At 48.2% G+C, this 18,909-nt stretch overlaps 1 protein-coding gene across 2 annotated transcripts in view; it reads left to right on the top strand.

The window, feature by feature from the left end:
* The first annotated feature begins 5,103 nt into the window (after nt 1-5,103).
* The window catches only part of LAMA5 (laminin subunit alpha 5), a 104,031-nt gene continuing 90,225 nt past the window's right edge, over nt 5,104-18,909 (top strand). For both annotated transcript variants that reach the window (XM_042801065.1, XM_042801064.1), the window contains exons 1-2: nt 5,104-5,421; nt 11,452-11,604. In XM_042801065.1, coding sequence (XP_042656999.1) covers nt 5,116-5,421; nt 11,452-11,604 — 459 coding nt within the window. In that variant the 5' untranslated portion in view covers nt 5,104-5,115. The remainder of the gene's footprint in view (nt 5,422-11,451; nt 11,605-18,909) is intronic.

Raw genomic sequence — 18,909 nt, 5'->3', positions numbered from 1 at the left:
TGAGACTTCTTGATCTCTTTGTGAAAATGTCCACAACAGACAAAGCACAGATGTGTGCCTTCTTTTGTTTTTAACTAAAAGGTGCTGCCCGGGCATGGCAAATTGACCAACTGTGCAACAAAACAGTCTTTTTCAAATTTGAATAGATGTTAAAGGTGGAACACTATAAAGGAAACAAAGATAAGACACACTGAAGTAATTTTACAGAGGAAGGAAAAATAGCTGTTAATTCCAGATATGCCCGAATTCAGCTCTTGCTGATGCTCATTTGGTGCTTCTCAGCTTTAGGGGTTTACATTTTCACATAAGGTAATTTACATTCTGAAAAAATATACCGTATCAGTCTGGTTTTATTTATCAGGTTTTAACCATTTCTGTTAACATTGCAAAACCAGCATCAGGAGTATTTTAATAAAAGCAGAGCTGTGCTGGGTATAACAGTGTGGAGTAGAAACTTATGGCCTGTAGTAGATAGCCCATGAGGTAGTGTGATGAGTCTGATCATCCCTTCTGCCCTTTGGTTTTACACATTCATAAGAACCAGTCTGAGAAAGTGAGGCAGATCCCGGTCAAATTCCTCACACCTTCAACAAAACTCTTCAGTCATTTCCCACTGTAGATTCACACTGTGTCCTAGCTCCCCCTATGCAGAAGGGTTTAATAAGCTGTAATTGAGCTGTCAGTTTGAAGAACAAACAGGGGAAATGTACTTTGGGTCTCTGTGGGCTGTTTACAGAACTGTCTGTATGTGCATGTGTGCAGGGGACTGTGTGAACAGGAGGGAAACTCCTTTCCATGCCTCTGTGAACTCAGCAAACTCAGTGCAAGCCTCACTTGAAACCTGCTTATGTCTTTTTTTATTTTGTTTTACAGTCTTCTCAGGTACAGCCTGTGAAGCTTGTAAAATTATAAAGCTGGAGATGTGCTTGAAGGATATTGATTGCTCTTCTGGCTTCTGTTGATTCAATTCCATCTCATGTGGAATTAGTTCTTACCTTCTAGTAGCTGTTCTTCACACACTCTTGTCAAGACACGACATGCTTATGAAAAAGGTGATCTTGGCATAATGTTCTTAGGTGACCACAGAGCAAAGCTCAGGAAACATGTTCCTTCACACTGCTTGCAGCAGGCTAGCAGAAAAGTAATTAAATCTACCGTAAGATAACATGTTCCTGACCCTATACAATACATGGTACAAGAACCATATGCTCACTTATTTCTCTTGGCTCAGACACTGCTTTTACTGACGACTCTGACTGGTGGTACCTTGCTAGGAAATACAGCACGTGAAGGCAACCGTTCTTCTTCTATTGCCCATATGTTGGTTTTCGCAGAGTGAGGATCATTTCTTTCATTCTTCTGTGTAATAGATAATACAAAACCAGATAATTTATTCACAACAAGCAGAATGTGTCTTCATTGCCACTGAATTACTCAACAGGCCTTGCTTCTGTCTGTGGGTCACTTCCTTGCACTTCTGCAGCAGGTTAAAGGGTCTGTGCAGACAGGAAAACTCTTTCTTGTAATCTGCTGAATCTTTGTTCAGATTTAGGAACTGGGTTCCCTAATCAAGGTAAGATGTTGGGAGACCAAACATTTAATTTGTTCTTGGATCTCTTTTAAACTCTTGCTGTCCCTCCACACTCCCAAACCCCTGCTATTACTCCATAGCTTGCTTGAAGAAAGAGCTTGTGGTTTCTGGTGGCAGCTTCTGGCAAGCTACTCATGGTCCTGCAGTTTTTTAGGGAGGCAAAAGTAAAAACTTCAGTGGAACTCAGATGCCTTTAACGGTTGCAGATGGATAGCAGCATGACTGAAGTCATGTTGCTACATGTAGGTTCAGAGAAGATTGGAGTAGGATTGCTACGGGCTGGATTTTTTGTTTTTTCGGTTCTTTCTGCATTCACTGGTAGTGGATTGGTTTTAAAAAAAAAAGCCTCTTCTGCTTCAACACCACCTATTTCAAGAGTGTGTCACTATGACCAGTAGCTTTGTGAAGCTGAGACAAGAAGCACCATTGCTTGGCTCAAGAAACTATTAAAATTCAAAGAGGGATCAGAGCAGATAATAACATGAATGGTAGATGGCCAGGGCTGTTGAAGATAATTCTTAGAAAAACTTCTCAAATGGAAGAAAGGCTTCAGTATTCAAACTAAGTTCTAGCTGTTACCGATCAGCAGACGTCTTTTTGGGGAGCAAAGTATTCCTTGCCCACCCACAGGGATTTTCACCTGAAACATTTGCTGCTGCTGTGTCTCAGATGAGACGTTGGACTAGATGGGACTTGTGTCCAGTCCAGATTAACAAATGTGTCTTGTTTTCTTGACTGTGGCTGACCAGAGATGGCATCAGGATAGGAGTTTAAGCTGTTAACCTCAACTTTTTGGTTGGCCTCTAAATTGGATGTTTAGCTGTGTTAGAAATCATCTGTCCCTGCCTTTCTGTGCTGGAAAAAAAAAAACCCTCAGAATCATCTTTATTTAGACCATTTCCATTGTATTGGGAAACTTCAGATCCTGTCAGCATAGGTAGCCTGAGTATGTTTTCAGTCTTCAAACTGTCTTTGCAAAGTAGCTCTGTGGTTGACTAGAGGCCAGTTCAGACTGCACAAGGGTCATTTTTTTCTGCATGGGGCTCCAGAGTCTGTGCCACAAAACCCATGTGCTAACTGTGATTTCACTTTCCTTAATTGCATTTTGGAGGGGTGATTAATTATGTGCCACAGCATTACCACTAGAGGGATTACGCATATTAGATTGGCCCAAGTGTTTTGCCTTGTAACTCTCTTGTGGGGGTGGGAGAAAATTATTTTCCTAATCTGCGCCCTGCTTTCCTTGTTAACTCTTTTCACATATTCACAGGTGCCATGGGGTGTAAGTAGCTAATTAAATATGATATTTGATAAAGTTTAAGGAAGTTTTAATTCCTGTCCTGTGGAGTATTGGTCTCCCATATGTAAATAAGTTAGTTAACGATTACCGCAGAGCACATTTTCAAAGGTGGCTGTTCCACTTTCCCCAGAGCAAGCTACCCATTTTCAAGCACAGTTTAAAGGGCAAAGACTGCCTGTTCCCTTCATAATAATTTGTTTTAAAAGGTTCTATTTAGCTTTTAAAGGATACATTCATCTGCTGAGTGATAAGATCTTGCATTGAGTGGGGAAACCAGGGGAAAGATCTCCAAAGAGACGGACAAGCAGGAAGGAGTTAAAAGATTCCTGAAAGCCCTTTAGGAAGTCTTTCTAACTGAATGGGCTTGGCGGCTGTGCTCCAATGCTTCCTCACCATGTGGAACCAGGCACCTCTCACCACCCTGCCTTCACAAGTCCTGATGTCATGCTAATGCCATCTCCCCGAAGTGCCAGGAGAGAAACCGCTGGCCCTGGCTGGCTCCCTGGTCCCTGAGGCTCTGCAGCCCTTCACCTCCTGATGTTGGGAATGGCCAAACTTCCCAAGCAGCACCTTGCTGGGGGGGCTGCGAGTGTCCGACTGCCTGCAGCACAGGGCACCCTGCTCTCACCCTGTGGCAATCTTACAATATATCGCTATATGATAGGCCACATGCAGTGCTTTAAGCACAGTAAAAGGGATCTTTCAAAGTGCTGAAATGACTAACTGCATAGCCTGCCAGGTACATGCCATATGCGAATGCGATCCGTGGAGTTATGTGTTTGAACTACACACATCACAATAGCTTTTTTTTTTTTTTTTTTTAAGAGCTTTTAGACAGTAACTTTTCTTTTCCAAGAGGGCTGGTTCCTGCTAGGCTGTCCACAAAAGAGAAACAAAGAGGATGATGTGAGGCAACCATCAAATGCCCAGCAGCAGCCTGGGAAGACCTGGACACACTCAAGTGCTTGTTTTGCTTCCTGTGGGGTTCAGATATCATAGCAATCCAACTGTATGGAGTCCAGACCTGATCTCTGTTGGTCATTCTGTGTCTTCTTAGTTAAAGAAACAGTATTGGCCAGTTCAAGCATGATATTTTGTGTGTATCATTCAAATTCTTGGATTTAAAAAAGTCTGCGCTAGAAAATCAAAGTAGTGTTTAGATGAGTTAATGTATATATTGGTATATATGTAACTTCTTGTAATATGTTCAGTTTCTTAATCATAAAGTGTCTTTGCCCCAATAGTATATAAAAGACCTGACAGTGTGTCCTTGCAAGTCACACCACGGAGGGACTGTGGGTGGGCAGTGAAGGGATGGAGAGATGGCTGGGTGATCGCTGAGCTGCTGCTTCCCCCTTCGGAGAAAAAGCAAAGCCTTTCCCCGAAAGCCAGCCTTTCTGGGGAAAGCGGAAGGAAATTCCCACTGTCCAAATTTCATGAGAACCAACAGCTTACCCCGAGGAGAGTAAACTGGATTTTGTGGAGCCTTTTACTGTTTTGTTAATTAGTAATAGAGTTCTTCCTGGAGATAAACCGATCTATTGGTTAATGGAGTTTAACGTACTAAAATACCAGCGGGCGAGACCAAGGCAGGGCAGCCCCGCAGATACAATAGGCACATTGTTTCCCTGAGGATCCTATCCCCCCTTTATCTGGGGGGGGGGGGAATCACTTCACCCCATTTGGCCTCTCTTCCCGCAAGGCCGCGGTTGCCTGGGGGGGGGGGGCAGGGAGAACACCCCTGCCCCGAGCGAAAGGGTTAAGGGGGGGGGGTGGGCAGGGAGGGGACCCCGGCCCCGAGCGAAAGGGTTAAGGGGGGGTGGGCAGGGAGGGGACCCCGGCCCCGAGCGAAAGGGTTAAGGGGGGGCAGGGAGGGGACCCCGGCCCCGAGCGAAAGGGTTAAGGGGGGGCAGGGAGGGGACCCCGGCCCCGAGCGAAAGGGTTAAGGGGGGGGGTGGGCAGGGAGGGGACCCCGGCCCCGAGCGAAAGGGTTAAGGGGGGGGGGGGAGCAGGGAGGGGACCCCGGCCCCGAGCGAAAGGGTTAAGGGGGGGGGGGAGCAGGGAGGGGACCCCGGCCCCGAGCGAAAGGGTTAAGGGCGGCGGGGCCGCGCACGGGCCCCTCCCCGCCGCCGGGGCTGAAGTAGCGCGGCGGCGGCGGCGCGGCAGGCAGTGCCGGGGGGAGGCCGGTGCCCGCCCCCGCCGCTCGGGCAGCCCTGCGGTGAAGATGGCGAGGGCGGCGGAGCGGGGCGGCGTGCGGCCGGGGGGGGGGTGCTGGTGGTGGTTGTTGTTGCTGGTGGTGGTGGTGGTGCGGGCCGCCGGCGCTCGCCCGCCCGCCTCTTTCCCCAGCGATGTGAACGGGCACAGCCTCCACCCGCCTTACTTCAACCTGGCCGAGGGCACCCGCATCTCCGCCACCGCCACCTGCGGCGAGGAGGCGGCGGGCGCCGGCAGCCGCCGCGCCGTGGAGGATCTCTACTGCAAGCTGGTCGGGGGGCCGGTGGCGGGGGGGGACCCCAATCAAACCATCCAGGTACGGCCGGCGTAGAGGAGGAGGGGCGGGGGGGGGGGGGGGGGGGGGGGGCTACCCACCTGGGCAGCTTGCGGAGCCTCGCCGGGGTGGCAAAGCCGCCTCCCGGCTGGGGGAAGGTACAAAAGGGTCCGAACCCCCCTTCGTGCTCCCCCGGCCGGCGCTCTCTCGTCCCCACCCCTGGTTTTCAGCCGTCGGTGCGAGAAAAGGCAGAGCTGGGTTTTGCCGGGGGCTGGGAAGGGCAGAGGCTGCCGCGAAGAGTGGGGACAGCTCGGAGATGGGCGAGCGAGTGGTGCGCAGGGCCCCGCGGCCCCCACTATCACTGGTGTTTTCCCACGCATCCCCACTCGCCCGGCCACCACAAGCTGACCTTGTGCAGAACCGGTGCACCAACTGTTTGGTGGGGTGCAGGGCACCCTCCCCTGCCCAGGCCGGTACAGGGGGGCTGGGAGCCCCCCGGGAGCCGTGGGGTGATGAGGCACACGTGCTCTTTTTCTCCCAGCCTTGCCAGAGGTTGCACACGTGAAACGCGGTTTGCTGAGTTCCCTTGGCATTCTTTTTAAAGTTATCGGTTCCTTATGTTGACAAAACCCCGGGCAAACCAGCTCCTAAATTCCTCTGCCAGTCAGAGAATCAATGTATGATAAACGTAATAACGTTTACCTTTATAGATCTTAACTCCACCATTCCCTCTGTGTTCAGTGGGGGCATTAGGATGAGCAGAGGAGAAAATTAAGAGAGTGAATTTTACAAGCAAATGTCAGGTGACTTATCTCAGGGGTCCCATTTTAAGTGGACCAGAGGGAGCTTGCAGCCAGGAATGTAGATGCTAAAAACTGCTGTGCAGTTCAACTGCTATGGCTCTCTTGAAAAGAGGAAAGAACAGTTGTAAACAGGCTTGTAAAACAGGAGTTGTAGCTGCAGGAACTCCAGACCCACCGCCCCCCTCAGAGCAGCCCAAGCTGGGACCAGCACCTCCCAGTTGAAACACTTTGCAGCCTGAAGCCTGCCCCGGAGCCACCGGCTGCTGCTCGCCCTGTGTTCTGCTTGTTGCTCCTGAGGTTCCCAGTGCCAGTTCACCTGTTGCAATGGAGCAGTAGTGTTGTCTGTGTTGTATGTAACAGTAAGGAAGACCGAGGGAAAACTCATTTTTTTCGAATTGAGCCTGTCTTGGCTTTTTGTCAGGGTGGCTTTGTTATAAGATGCTCTCTGAAGCATTTTTCTTATTCTGGCTGCATTCTCCCAAGTTAGTGCTGTACTAGGAATTTTCTGGCTATTTTGCGGTTATGACATGGAATTTTGTTCTGTACGTAGCAGAAATTGTTGAAGATGTTACTGAATGGCAAAAAGCTGATGTATCCTCCTTTGAGTTTTGCTAACTTTTGAAATGATCTGTTTCACTTTGCACTGTAAAATGATGTAACTTGAAGAAACTTTGCTTTAAATACTAGTAGCAGGAGACTTATTACTACCTTGATGTAGTAATTGTGCATAGAGTGAGGCAAAGGTAGTAAGGAGAGGTAAAGAAGAAAGTGCTACTGTAGGCACTTGCAAATAAATGTGAATGATCTGCCAAGCAAAACTGGGAGGATTAAGACTGCTTGGAAAAGCTGGCAAATGTGTGCACGTATGGCTCTACATCTGTCCAGCTGTGCTGCGGCCACACTGCTAGGTTAGTATGACACATTGCGCTAAGGATGCTGGTGACACAAATAAACCCTTCAGGCTGTACCAGCTCTGGGGGCAGTTGTAAATCATCCTTCAAGTGCTGCCCTTTCCTGGCACTGTGGGGTGTGCACATCCTCTCGGCTTCCGCCCGCTGCCGAGCAGGGCTCCTCCACCATGAGTTTCTGCAGTGACCCCCTCTTGTTCCCTCTGCAGCTCTGGCACAGGGGTCGCTTTGATCTGTGCACCACTTCCCAGGCCAGTGGTCTTCGGTCAGTCTGAAAGCTTTAGAAAAATCCTTTTGTAGTGGCTCCTTTCCATGACCATAGGCAGCACCTGAAAGGGAGAGGAGGAAACAGGAGGCATCAGAGCGGAGGTCAGAGTTCCCAATTCATCCCCTTTAGGGGTTTCGGCACCACCTGGTTACTAAAGCAATGAGGGAGGTGGGAGGGAAGTGCTCAATTTGAGCAGACTGAAACAACAATAATCAACTCCACAAGGATGTCCTCCCTGCTGATGTGTCCCACCAGACAGTCCCTTCCCTTCTCCATTCACCTGCTCAGTGCTGCTCGTGCGCGGTGCAGCTGTGATGTAAAGGGGGTTTTGGTCAGGAATTCTGGAATAATGTCTCTTGGCATCCTCCAAGAGATTTCCATGTGCTGTGGTGGTGAAGGGAAATTTGCTTGACTAAAGACCAAGCGTAAGCATTAATACAATCATCTGGTCAATGAGTTTAGTTGGTTCTCTGTTTTCTGCTGGTTTTCATTTGACATTGTAGAAGACTTTCAGGAAAGTGACTTCATTGACTTTAAAACGTGATAGTCTTAAAATGTCAATTATCGTTAAGCTTTGTGAAATAATGATGCCCTAAAGACACTTGCAGTGTTTTTGGCACAGCTTGTGGGAAGGCTGTAAACCTTTTCAAGGAGTTTCCTTTGCTTTATTCAGGGCTCTGGCAGAAGACAGCATTTCTAACTGTGGGGGGCTTTTCAGTCTGCAAAGATGTGATGCACAGAGATGCTGAGGTGTGCTGAAAGGGACTTGTCATGGAGGTTTGCTTCCCTTGTCCCCCTCACTTTCCAGCATGAGCAATCCTACCCTAATGATAATGTTTAAAGATGAGGCAAAAGAGAGAGATTATAGGTTTATTTTTCTGAGCAAGCTTTACTGAAGATGCTTGTAGCTATCAGTCTTCCAAGACAGAGGCAGCTCTGCAAAGGCACAGCCATACCCTCGTGTTCCCCATCCCACCCAGCTGCCTGGGGGCTGTTCCACAAGGCAGGGATTGTACACCGCTCCGAGGAGCGAGGCAGGGTTGTAGATGATTATTTCGGGAGATTAGCAACAGTATATCAACAAGGGAAGTTACTAGCATTAATTGTAGCAATTATAGACCTTAGAATTTACAAACATGCCACAAACATCACTGATTTCAAATCAGCGCTGCTTTTGCTTTCATCTGAAGCCTGTCTGCAGCTAATCCCTGCTGCTGCAAAGCGCTTGTTTGCACGTTGGATTGCAGCGCTGGAGCTCACCAGAGGTCTTGGCCTCTGGCTCTTCCAGGCATTGGTAACAGATGAGGTCTGGAGCTGCTTCGTACCTGAATGTCTTTGAATTAAGCGCCTTTTCCTTTTGATATCCTGCAATAATTAGTGACCATTTAGCCCAGTGCTGCTTTACCCCATGCCGTGCCGTGGTGCTGCGTGGCAGGGGGGAGCTGGCTCAGCCCAGGGCTGTCTGTGCTTTGGGTGACTGTTGATGCTGTACCTCTCTGTACATGTCTCTTCTGTGTTTACATATATGATAGCACTGGACTTCAGTGGTTTAACTGCAGCAGAAAACAGTTTTTAGAACAAGTTGCTGTTGCCAGCAGAAAAGACACCCAGTGCTATAGCACCTGCTTAACTCTGTGAGCAGTTATTTGATCTGCAGGGACAACACCAGTAACAGCTTGTAAGCACACACTTTCCTTGTCTGAAATACTACTTTTTGCCCCCCACTTCCTGCCCTTTTTACCTCATCCCCAAAGCCCAGCCCCATACTCCCTGTGGTTTTCCAGTAAATTAGGTGAGGAGAGCTGAGGTTGGGTTATGGCAGGGCCAGATAAACCGGGACAAAGCCATCTGGCTTTCCCCCAGGCAAGCGGTGCCAGCAGGGTGCCAGGATAGTCTTTATGCTCAGGGCAGTTTCCACTGGCTTGAGCGGGAACAGGATCAGGCCTCGCAGGTCTCTGGAAACTGCCCTCCATTCAAACCTCCTCCTTATCTCTCTCCCTTTGCAGTTTGCTCTGATAGTGGTAGTTTTATGTTCTCTAAACTGCCTTACAACTTCTCACATTGCTGAAGTTCTTTCTTTGGTGTACCTTAGTGACGTTCATGCCTCTCCTGCTCTGGCAACCTGCTGCCTCTGCTAAGCCTGCAGCTCACAATTGGCATTTTAATTACAATCCTCTGCTGATGTCAGAACTTCTCCCTTCCCTGTAGGGACCTGATGCACTGTTCAGGAGCCAAAGTTGCTCAAAAATTGCAAATAGCTAGAAATGGTTCTCTTCGGGTTTAGGTCTGGCTCTAATGAAACAAATAACGAGCAGGTGTATCAGAGGGGCTAAGTGCACTTTTAACAGAAAACTTAGTTCAGCTGTTGATGTGTCTAACGTACGCAGGCTGCACAGCAGTGGGGAGGGACAACAGCAACACTACAAATGGGGAGCAGCTGATCCTAACTTTTAGTCCTTTCTTACTAAACTTGAATTGACTGTTGCCTGTCAGTGTGAACTTTGGGTTCAAAATGGCTTTTGCATCTGCAGTAAGAATTTGAAGTATGAAAAGACTTTATTATTTTTGTTATTTATCCCCACTTTGTAACCTTGCCTCACTTCTCCCCCCCACCTCAGTGTTGTGTATTGTGCAGTAGAAATTTCCACACAACCTGTTGCACCGGTTCCCATTAAAGGTTTGAGTTGAAGAGTTGGGTCAGTTTTATCTGGTCTGCACTCCCTCCTTGCTCAATGCATGTTAAAACGAGCCTTGTTCTGACCTCTCTGTACAGCGGGAGCTCCCTGCATGGGCATCAGGGTTTACTGGATGGTTTCAGCTGCCCTTTTCTTTGGCCTTGTGCTTGCCCAGCTGCTATTTTCATATCTCTAGATGAGTTAATTAAAAATCTGTTCTTGTTTAGGACAATTTGTGTTGCATAATTGCCTGCAAGTAACATAGCACATAGCTGTGGGGAAGAATGCTGTGAAATCTGTTTCCTTTGCACTGGGATTCCTCCAGAGTTTGGGGCATCTGGAAAATCACACGCTCTGCGGTGGCTCTGTCTTGCCTCAGCCTTTGTAGGGCTGCAGATGCAGGAAGGAGATTGCTTGTCTTGAGATCACGTACCTGGTATAATATCAAAGCTGTCTGCAGCTTGCTTGCCTGGGTATAACTGCACTTTTTTAAAAGGAAAAGTGACTGTAACACAGTTTCTTTCCAGTCTGTTTGTAGTGGCAATTCAAGTGACAGAACAGTGGCCCCACAAAACAAGTAACTTGTCAATTTTCAGGGCTATTTGCAGGTTTCCTTAAGATTCATTTGTGCATTAAATGGAAAAGAAATAATTGCCCCAAACAGCTTAGGTCTTTGTCTGATCCTGCTTAGAAGATGCTGTTAAAGTTGCAGAGCTGTTTTCTCTGGCAGCGTGTCCATGGAGCTGACAGCCACCCGCACCACAAAAGCAAGGCAGAAAAGTGATTGCAGCTAGGTCCCTGGCCAGCTGACAGCAGGGACTGTCCCTTTCTGGCCTCGCATTGCAGCATCGCCAGCAAAAGGAACTTGGCTGCTAGACTACTAAGCTTGGAAATGTAGCTGAAAGGACTGTACTTGTGAAATGAATAGGTTGACAAGAAACAGATTGCAGGGAGTTGGGCAGAAGAACTGCCAGTCAGGGTCCATAGGAATGACTGAATGGTCCAGGTCAGGATCCCTGGGTGTCAACAGGGGTGTGAGTGGCAGCCTCAGCAGAGGAACTGGTGGCCCTGGAGCCTGAGCTACTGCTCTCCATTGCAGTGCAGCTGCTTCTTCTGCATCTGGCAACCAGTTCTTTGCATCGGGGTCCCTTTGCCAATGCTCAGTGCATATCTGAAATACGGAAGGGATGCTTCTTACAGCACCCCAAATTCTACACTGGGTGGTGGCTGTGGGGTTTTCAAGCTTTTCCTTGTACCTTTTTCCATCCGTGCTCTAAATTTGTGCAAACAAAAAGTTTATATATTGATTTGTGTTAGCGGGCTTACACCCTATCTTTTCTGTTTTGCTGTGACACCTGTCTGCTTTGTGCCACATTTTTCTGGCTGTGGTTAAATGTTATTTTTGTACTTTCCAACAGGGCCAGTACTGTGACATCTGCTCCTCCGCAAACAGCAACAAGGCCCACCCCATAACAAATGCCATTGACGGGACGGAGCGCTGGTGGCAGAGCCCCCCTCTTTCCCGGGGGCTGGAGTTCAACCAGGTCAACGTCACTTTGGACCTTGGACAGGTAACCCGAGGCCTTCTTGGTTATGTTGTAGACTGTGCTGCAAGGATGTGTCCTTCTCCTAAAACCCTTAGGTGGTCTTTGCTGGAAGGGTGGGACAAAACCCATGCATTTAATGACAGGGCAGGAGGCTCTGCTTAAAATATGAAAGGGCAATCTCTGGTCTGTCTGTTTGTAGTATTAACTGCAGTCTGTGCTATTTGCTGTTACTATTTAGGTTATCCCTAAAAGTTGAGTCACTCACAGAAACCTACCTCACTGTGCAGGTGCCATTCCCCTAAAGAGGGTACTTGGTTTACCCCAGAACTCAGTGGTGAGGAATTTAGGGTTGGGCTGTAAAACTTTAATTGGTGCATTTAAAACCCTTTAAAAACAGGAGTCGGTGCTGAAGGTCTTCCCATAAAAGACAAGGAATGACAATGGATGTTCGGTCTCTAATGCTGGCAAGTCAAAGGGAATTAACATTGTAATAGCAGGGCTGCCAGCCCCTACCTATTCATTCACAAAACCATCACTCTGGAAATGGGTTATTCTCTAAAACTTTCCTCAACTTAGAGGAAAGCAGCAGAAAAGATGTCCTGGCTGACCTTTCAGGGACAGAAAGGATATCATAAGCCAGAGACCTGAAGGGCTGTGGGATGTGGGTCTGCCTTCTGATATGGGGCCATTGCTCCAGCGGTTGGATGGGGGAAATCTTCAATCCTCACCCTGGGGCAGAGGGTTTCATGAGACACCCCTTCCTCCACAGTCTGGTAGCCCTTGTAGTTCAGGATTTGGGGCATTTGCTCTGTAATCTATGACAGGTTAGTAGTTTATTACTGAAGTGCCTCCATGAACAGATAGGAATAGGCTTTCACCTCCTCTGCTGCACTTCCCCAAGCTCTGCTACCAGCCCTGCAGCACCACAGGCCAAGTCTGGATCCTTCTCTGCTGGAAGGTCTGTGGGACAGGGCAGTTGTGCAGCTGTGGGCAGCTCACCTCTCACAGATGGAACCCGGCTGCTGTGATTGCTCAGGCAGGGGCTGGGTGCATTGCCCCTCTGTTTGGGAGTTTGCACAGGTTGCAGTGATTTCAAGCCTTGTCAGGCACTGAAGCTTTGCACTGACCTTGGGGGTGGCTTTTTCACGCTCTCTGGTGGAGTAAAGGCTCATTTGTCACTGCTGTTTGTAAGGTGTCTGACTCTACATTTACAGCTATAGATATCCAGCATGTATCAGTGACAATACCCTTCTGTTAGATGCCTCAAACGCACACTTTAGTCCCCAGGATTGTCTCTGATCGGCTCCTTGCCCTGCTGTAGCACTCACTTGGAGCCTCTCAAACACCCTCCACAGATTTGTTCTCTCCCGTGAGCACCCGCTCTCTAAAGCCGTCCTATACCCAGCACCAGCAAAATATCTCCTAATGCCCGGGGCACATCATGCATCGCATAATAGCTGTGTGGGCAAAGCCCGCCGGGGCCGCACACAGTGTGCTGATCCCGTTAGCCAACGTAGGTGGCATCTGCTGGGTCTCTTAGAAACTTCCCAGCTGGCAGGGGTGTGCTGGGTGGGTGGATCACTTGCACTCCCTCCTCCGACCAAGGGCCAGCCTGCAAATGAGTCTTCCTGACCTTTGAAAGGGATTTTTCAAAGACCAACTTTCCTTGAGAGCTTCTCCTATTCTTTGTCATTCTCTGTGGCAACTTTCTGGCGTCAGGCCAGAGCTAACCCAGCTGCGCTGTGCGCTTGCAAGCTGCTGCGTTTGGCTCACCTGGGGATTTGCAGCCTTCAGAGCTGCAGTGCTGGCAGCCAGAGCCTGGAATCATTTGAGGAGGCTGCAGTACTGCTAAAACTAAGCTGATGTAAGTTTGCCTTCTCTCTCCTGCCCTCCTCTCCCAAGGCTCTGTATTTGCTCGTGGTACCCTGGGCAGTGGGATTGCACCATTTTTTCTGCAAGGTTGGTAGCCGAACTTGCACGCGTGGTGCTGGTTGTTGTTGTTTCACCCAGTGGGGAGTTCCTCTGGGCTTACAGATCCTCTGCTGCTCTGCCACCTTCACAAAGGAAGCGGTTGCCCAGCTGGTCTCAACAGGAGCACAAACCTAAAGCTTCAGCCCACTTTTAGTGGCTTCCTCTTTATAGATGCCATTAAGTAATTGCTATAATAATGTGTTTATGCTCCTGGTGAGAGTCAGTTCTTTGCTTTTCCCTCCTTTGTTTTGGTAAGCCAGGCAATAGAAACAAGTTGAAATGCTACAGAATCGCTAATTTCCTCCATTTGAAATTGAGGCTATTTGAAAGGATGGGAGTTAAAAAGATGTTGTTGGGACCCAGCAGGGTCTGTAGGGCCAGTGCTGGATCAGGCTGTTGTACCTGGCTGCCAGACTTTGCACATTCCTTGGATACCTGTGAAACAGCACAGGTAACGCCCTTCCAAGAGCAGGGCTTTTTTTCTGGCTGGCAAGCAAGGCCTCTCCTTGCTCTATGTAACCCTCTAGGGAGCTTTTGGACCAATTAAGATTTAATTTAAGGGACCGGTGGCCACTAAAAGCTTTTGTCCCTTTGGGGGATGCTGAGTGCCTGGAGCACCGCGCAGATGGCATGGTGCTTTGGTGGGGACGCTGCAGGGGCTGGCACAGGAGGTTATGGTGTCAGCCCCCTCCCTTCACTGCTGTGCTTCCCTGCTGTCTTCATCCCTCTCAAGCCTAACTGCTTAATTACCAGAAGGAATCAGGTTTCTCCAGCATTTGGCAAGGCTGTGGTAACTGGGAGAGGGGCAGTTAATTAAGCAGCCTGTTGGTCTTTGCTTTTGCTGGCTGGGAGCTTGCTCTCCTCACAGGGATGTTAAAATCCTATAGGAGGGAGAGAGAGAGGGAATATCATTCACAGCCAGTAAATAAGTTAAAGAACAACTCGGGCTGGCCACCCAGCTGCTGTGAATATATTAAACACTCACATCATGTCATCTTAGTACCAGCAGTGGCCTAATCTTAACAGCTTCATTGGCAAGGCAGATCAGAGCTCCCACCACAGCATGGGAAGAGATTGTGCCTGATTATCTGCTGGGGGGGTCGCATCTGAATTGCTCCTGCTGGTGCCGTGTCTGTTCTTGCCTCCTTGCAGAAGGGTAATTTTTCTTTTCAGAACTGGGGGGGACAGGGAGGGAAGCTGGGAAGGAAGGAAGAGTTGCTGAGGGTTCCCATGTCAGACACAGGTCTGGGAGTCAGAAATATGGCATATGGCTTCAAGGAGGGAAGCTAAATGGATTTTAGGAGCTGCTGGGGAAAGTAGTATGAAGAGGGAATGTTTTTTTTCTTCTTGCTTTCAATCATGATCTTGTGGTTAAAGCTCTAGTATGTTTAGGATGAATGGCTGGGCCACTGCTTGTGTTTGCTGCAAAATACATCACAGCACCGTGATGAAGCACAGTTTCAGGTTTTGTGGAGTGGAAGAATTGAAGGGTGATATGTGCTGGGGGGACACTGTTGTGGGTTGTGTTACTGCTGAAAAAAATCTGGTCTTGTCCCCAAAACTGGCCATCCTGCCTGACTGGGAGGGTGAAGGACCATGTTGTGATGGAGACTCCTAAGCCTGTCCCACTGTGTCTTATCTCCAGGCTCTTTCCTGTCCTGCCCAGAGCCTCCAGACCAGCTGGAAATGGAAAAGTGCCTCTGCCACAGAGGGGCTGTGCAGGGAGCAGAGGGACAGGAGACCATGACTCACTGCCACCATGGGCATTGTCCCTGGTGATCCTGCTGTGGTTAAGTGCCACAGTGGGTGGAGGGGAGGAAAGGGTGTGATGGAAGATTCCTTCTTTTTTTTGCCCTTTTTTTTTTTTTCCAAGAAGGTCGTTTGAGTCAGAGCTGACAAAAATCAGGAGGTTTAAAGAAACATGAATGGCTGGCTTCCTGCCAGGGCCTGACATCTTCCTTGCGTGAAGGTGAACCCAGGCCAGCCCTTCCCAGAGATGTTTATGGATAGTTGGTGCTTTATGATAAACTCTGTGGAGAGGAATGCTTGCAGTCATGCAAGAGCAGGAGCTTCATGCCAGTGCTTGCTTGAGGTTAATTACTGCAGTGAGAAGGTGGCTGGATAGCATCCCCCACCTCCCCCCCACCCCCAGAGTCTGCTGGCCCCAGTGACACTAGAGAACAGCAGAGTTTCAGACTGAAGCTTTGCAGGGAGTTTTGATTTACGCCCCAAAGGAATTTAATTCGTCAGTGCCGTGCAGAGGGCATGCAGCCTCCCCTACACGCTGGTCACCAGCAAGAAACATCTACGTCCATTCACCTCTGCCAACTGGGAGAGAAGAGAAACCTCCTCCTTTGGAGAGCTCCAGGCTGTTACTGCTTAAAATGCAGATCCCCTTAGGGTTAAAAAGCAAAAAAAGAAATAAAATTGCATTCATTGGTAACCCATGAAGATGGAAAGGAAATGAAAAGGATTGTGAGCTGGGCTCTCGGGCCAGTCTGAAGGTGTGTTTTGTAGTCACTGTAAGATGTGTCTAGGCAAGGGAGTAGATCAATACTTTACCAGGTGCGTTGAGAAGTACCTCTTGAGTTTGTTAGTAATTACAATAGGATCTGGCAAAGTTGCCATTTTTTCTGGCCTCTGTTGTACTGATTTAACTTATGCTTGCCAGGCTCTTCTGGCTCCAAAGTAAAGGTGTTCATTGGCACAATACTCACTAGAGTCTCCAGCCCTTGGCCAATAGGCTACTATTTTTTCAGTGTGAAAATTCTCTCAAAAGGAGGTGGGTGTTTTTCCTGTGGTGGATTTCCAGGGCATAAACCTACTTCCTTTCCCTCTTGCACTGCAAGCATGGCCCCTTGGGACCAGCTTTGTACAGCAGTTGGACATGCAGGATGCTTGCAGGTTCTGAGAATGTGCCTGAATGCCTGACTTGCATGAACAAGTCAATCCTCTTCGTGCAAACTGATTTCTTGTTAATGAATATTAAATTCCTACTCATCCGTGGTGGATCTCGGCTGGGTTCTGTAGGTGAAAAAGCCACCTGGCCTAATGCTAAAGGAACTGCACTGAATCAGAGCATAGTACCTTGTGTGTCACAGTGCTCTGAAATCTTCTTTCACCTCAGTTTCTAGTGTCCCCTTTATTTTCATTTAATTGAAATAGTAATGAAAGCTGCTGGTGGAGATCTTCATGAGCTTTCTTTAAAAGGCAGCTGGAAGGAAAGTCTTGCAAGCCGATGGGCTGAGGCTTATGTCCCTGTCCCTGGCAAAAGCCTTCAGCACACAGATGAATCTGATGTTTATCCCTGGCTTAATTAATTGAAGAATCCTTCTTGATGAGTATACTCATGAAATCCCAAGAGAAAGCTCATGTTTGTTTTTGAATGGAGCTGTTGTCCTAGTGGCTGCTTTCCCTAGGCTTGGTGTGGGATAGGGGTGATGGTCATCCAAGAAGAATTTTCAGCTGAAAACGAGATAATTTCTCTCTTCTTTCACCTTCTTCATTTTGCACCTTCGTTTCAGTTGCTGTGAGGGCTCTTACCACCTCTGGGTGATGTAGCTGCTGCCTGCATTTCCCTCTGAGGCATTCTTGTTCATTCTTGCTGTACACAGGGAGAAACTTGAAACAAGTCTCTTCCTTTCCTTCCCCTTGGTGTGGATGTCTTCTCCATCACTCTCTCCAGCACACATTGCTGGGAAATGCAGAGCTTCCACTTCTCTCACAGCCGCAGGCTGCCTTATCTGCCTGGCATGTGTTTTTCATAAAGCATTTTAAGAATGGGTGAAGATTTAAGATTTTGTTGTATGTAGTTTTTACTTTTCTTAATTTCTCTTAGTGGAAGGACTCCTGGTCTTCACTGTGCTGGGGTACCACTGTGGGAAAGGAGTAGGTGGGCTTAGTGTCATTGATTGTGAGCTTTTGCACCTTAGGTAAAGGGCTGAGGTGTAAAATCTCTAACAAAGACTTTATTTCTCCAAATTGTTCTATGGCTTTTGGAGCAAAAGCTGTATTAAAAATAAACCATATTAAGCAGACTGAGCAGAAATCCTTTTTGCTTTCAACAGCTGAGCCTACAGTCTCTTCTGTGTAGTGTCCCTTGCAATTGCCATAAAATCCTCCAAAAGTAGATCGAGATCTCTATTGGTCCATCTACAGGCTTCAGCATACTAGTTCCCAGATCTGCAATGGCCTGTGGCTCCCCTTTAACTACAGAGTGTGTTCAGTGCTGCTGTATTTTAATGTGACTGTCAAGTGGAAGCGGGGTGCATATTTGTAATGCTTCTCTGGGAAAAACAGAAAAGGTGTGACTGTGAGAGAGAGCACAGCACTGAGAGCTGGCGCTGAGCCCAGGTGTAAGGATTGTCTCTTGTCTCCCAATATATTTTCCCTTTTATTGCTTGAAATAACTTAGCTTGTGAAGGCTGTTCTGTTTCCTTCAAAGTTGCAGCAGTTCCTCTAACTTGGACCAGCAACTTTTTTTTTTTTTGTGTGTGTGTGTGTGTGTGCTAAGGGGAGTTTTTTGCCTTTGCTTGGCCCTTCTCAACCTTTCTGTGCTTTCTGCCAGCTCCCGCTGGATTCCTGGCTCCAGGGGCTGTGTGGGAGCTGCTCAGGTGAGTGGGAAGGGAGTGCCTGACTGTTAATCAAGTGGGGATCTGTCTCCTCTGGCAGCAAGAGCAGACCCATCCTCTCCTTTTCAAACAGCCTTGCCAAGTTGGATGCCAAGTTCACTTCTTTGGGATCCAGAGCAGTCAAGGCTGAGACTTCTTTCCTCTTTGTTACTGCTGCTGCTGGTTGCATAAGGGAAAAGGTGTGCAGAATAGCAGTTTAGGTAAATCATGGATGACACATGAATTTTAATTGTATGTTATGTTTACTTAAGTCATGAACCAGTACTGCTTAAAATCAATTTTCCGGGGCTGCAATGAGTAGTTGGCATTTCACTTGTAACACTTGACTCCCAAAAGACCTGCCATGCCTCACGTATGCTCTGGCTGTGAGCACAGAGAAGGCTCCCGGGGAGCAGGAGGCTCTGGGCAGATCACTCGGCATTGTGGCACGTTTTGAGGTCTCCAAGGAGGGTGTTTCTGCCTGGCCTTTGCATCTGGTACAAATGACCCTTGTGCTTCAATGGCTTAATCTTCCCAGAGGCTGTGCTTGTTCTGCCTGGACCTGAACAAGATGTGGAGAATTCAGGTGTTAAAATAAGCCTCAACCTCCCCCCCAGAACAGCTCCAGGTAATGACTGATGAAAGGATAATTACTCAGTTTCTAAAAAGTGTGTGCAAAATCTCCACTGTAATTTCTCCCTGCATATTGTTGCCTATTTTTAATTTTGGCGTGATGAGAAATGAGGAG

This window comes from Tyto alba, unplaced genomic scaffold (genome assembly GCF_018691265.1).
Source record: "Tyto alba isolate M040663 unplaced genomic scaffold, T.alba_DEE_v4.0 Super-Scaffold_33, whole genome shotgun sequence".
NCBI classification, from domain to species: Eukaryota; Metazoa; Chordata; class Aves; order Strigiformes; family Tytonidae; genus Tyto; species Tyto alba.
This window is presented reverse-complemented; position numbering and strand designations above follow the sequence as displayed.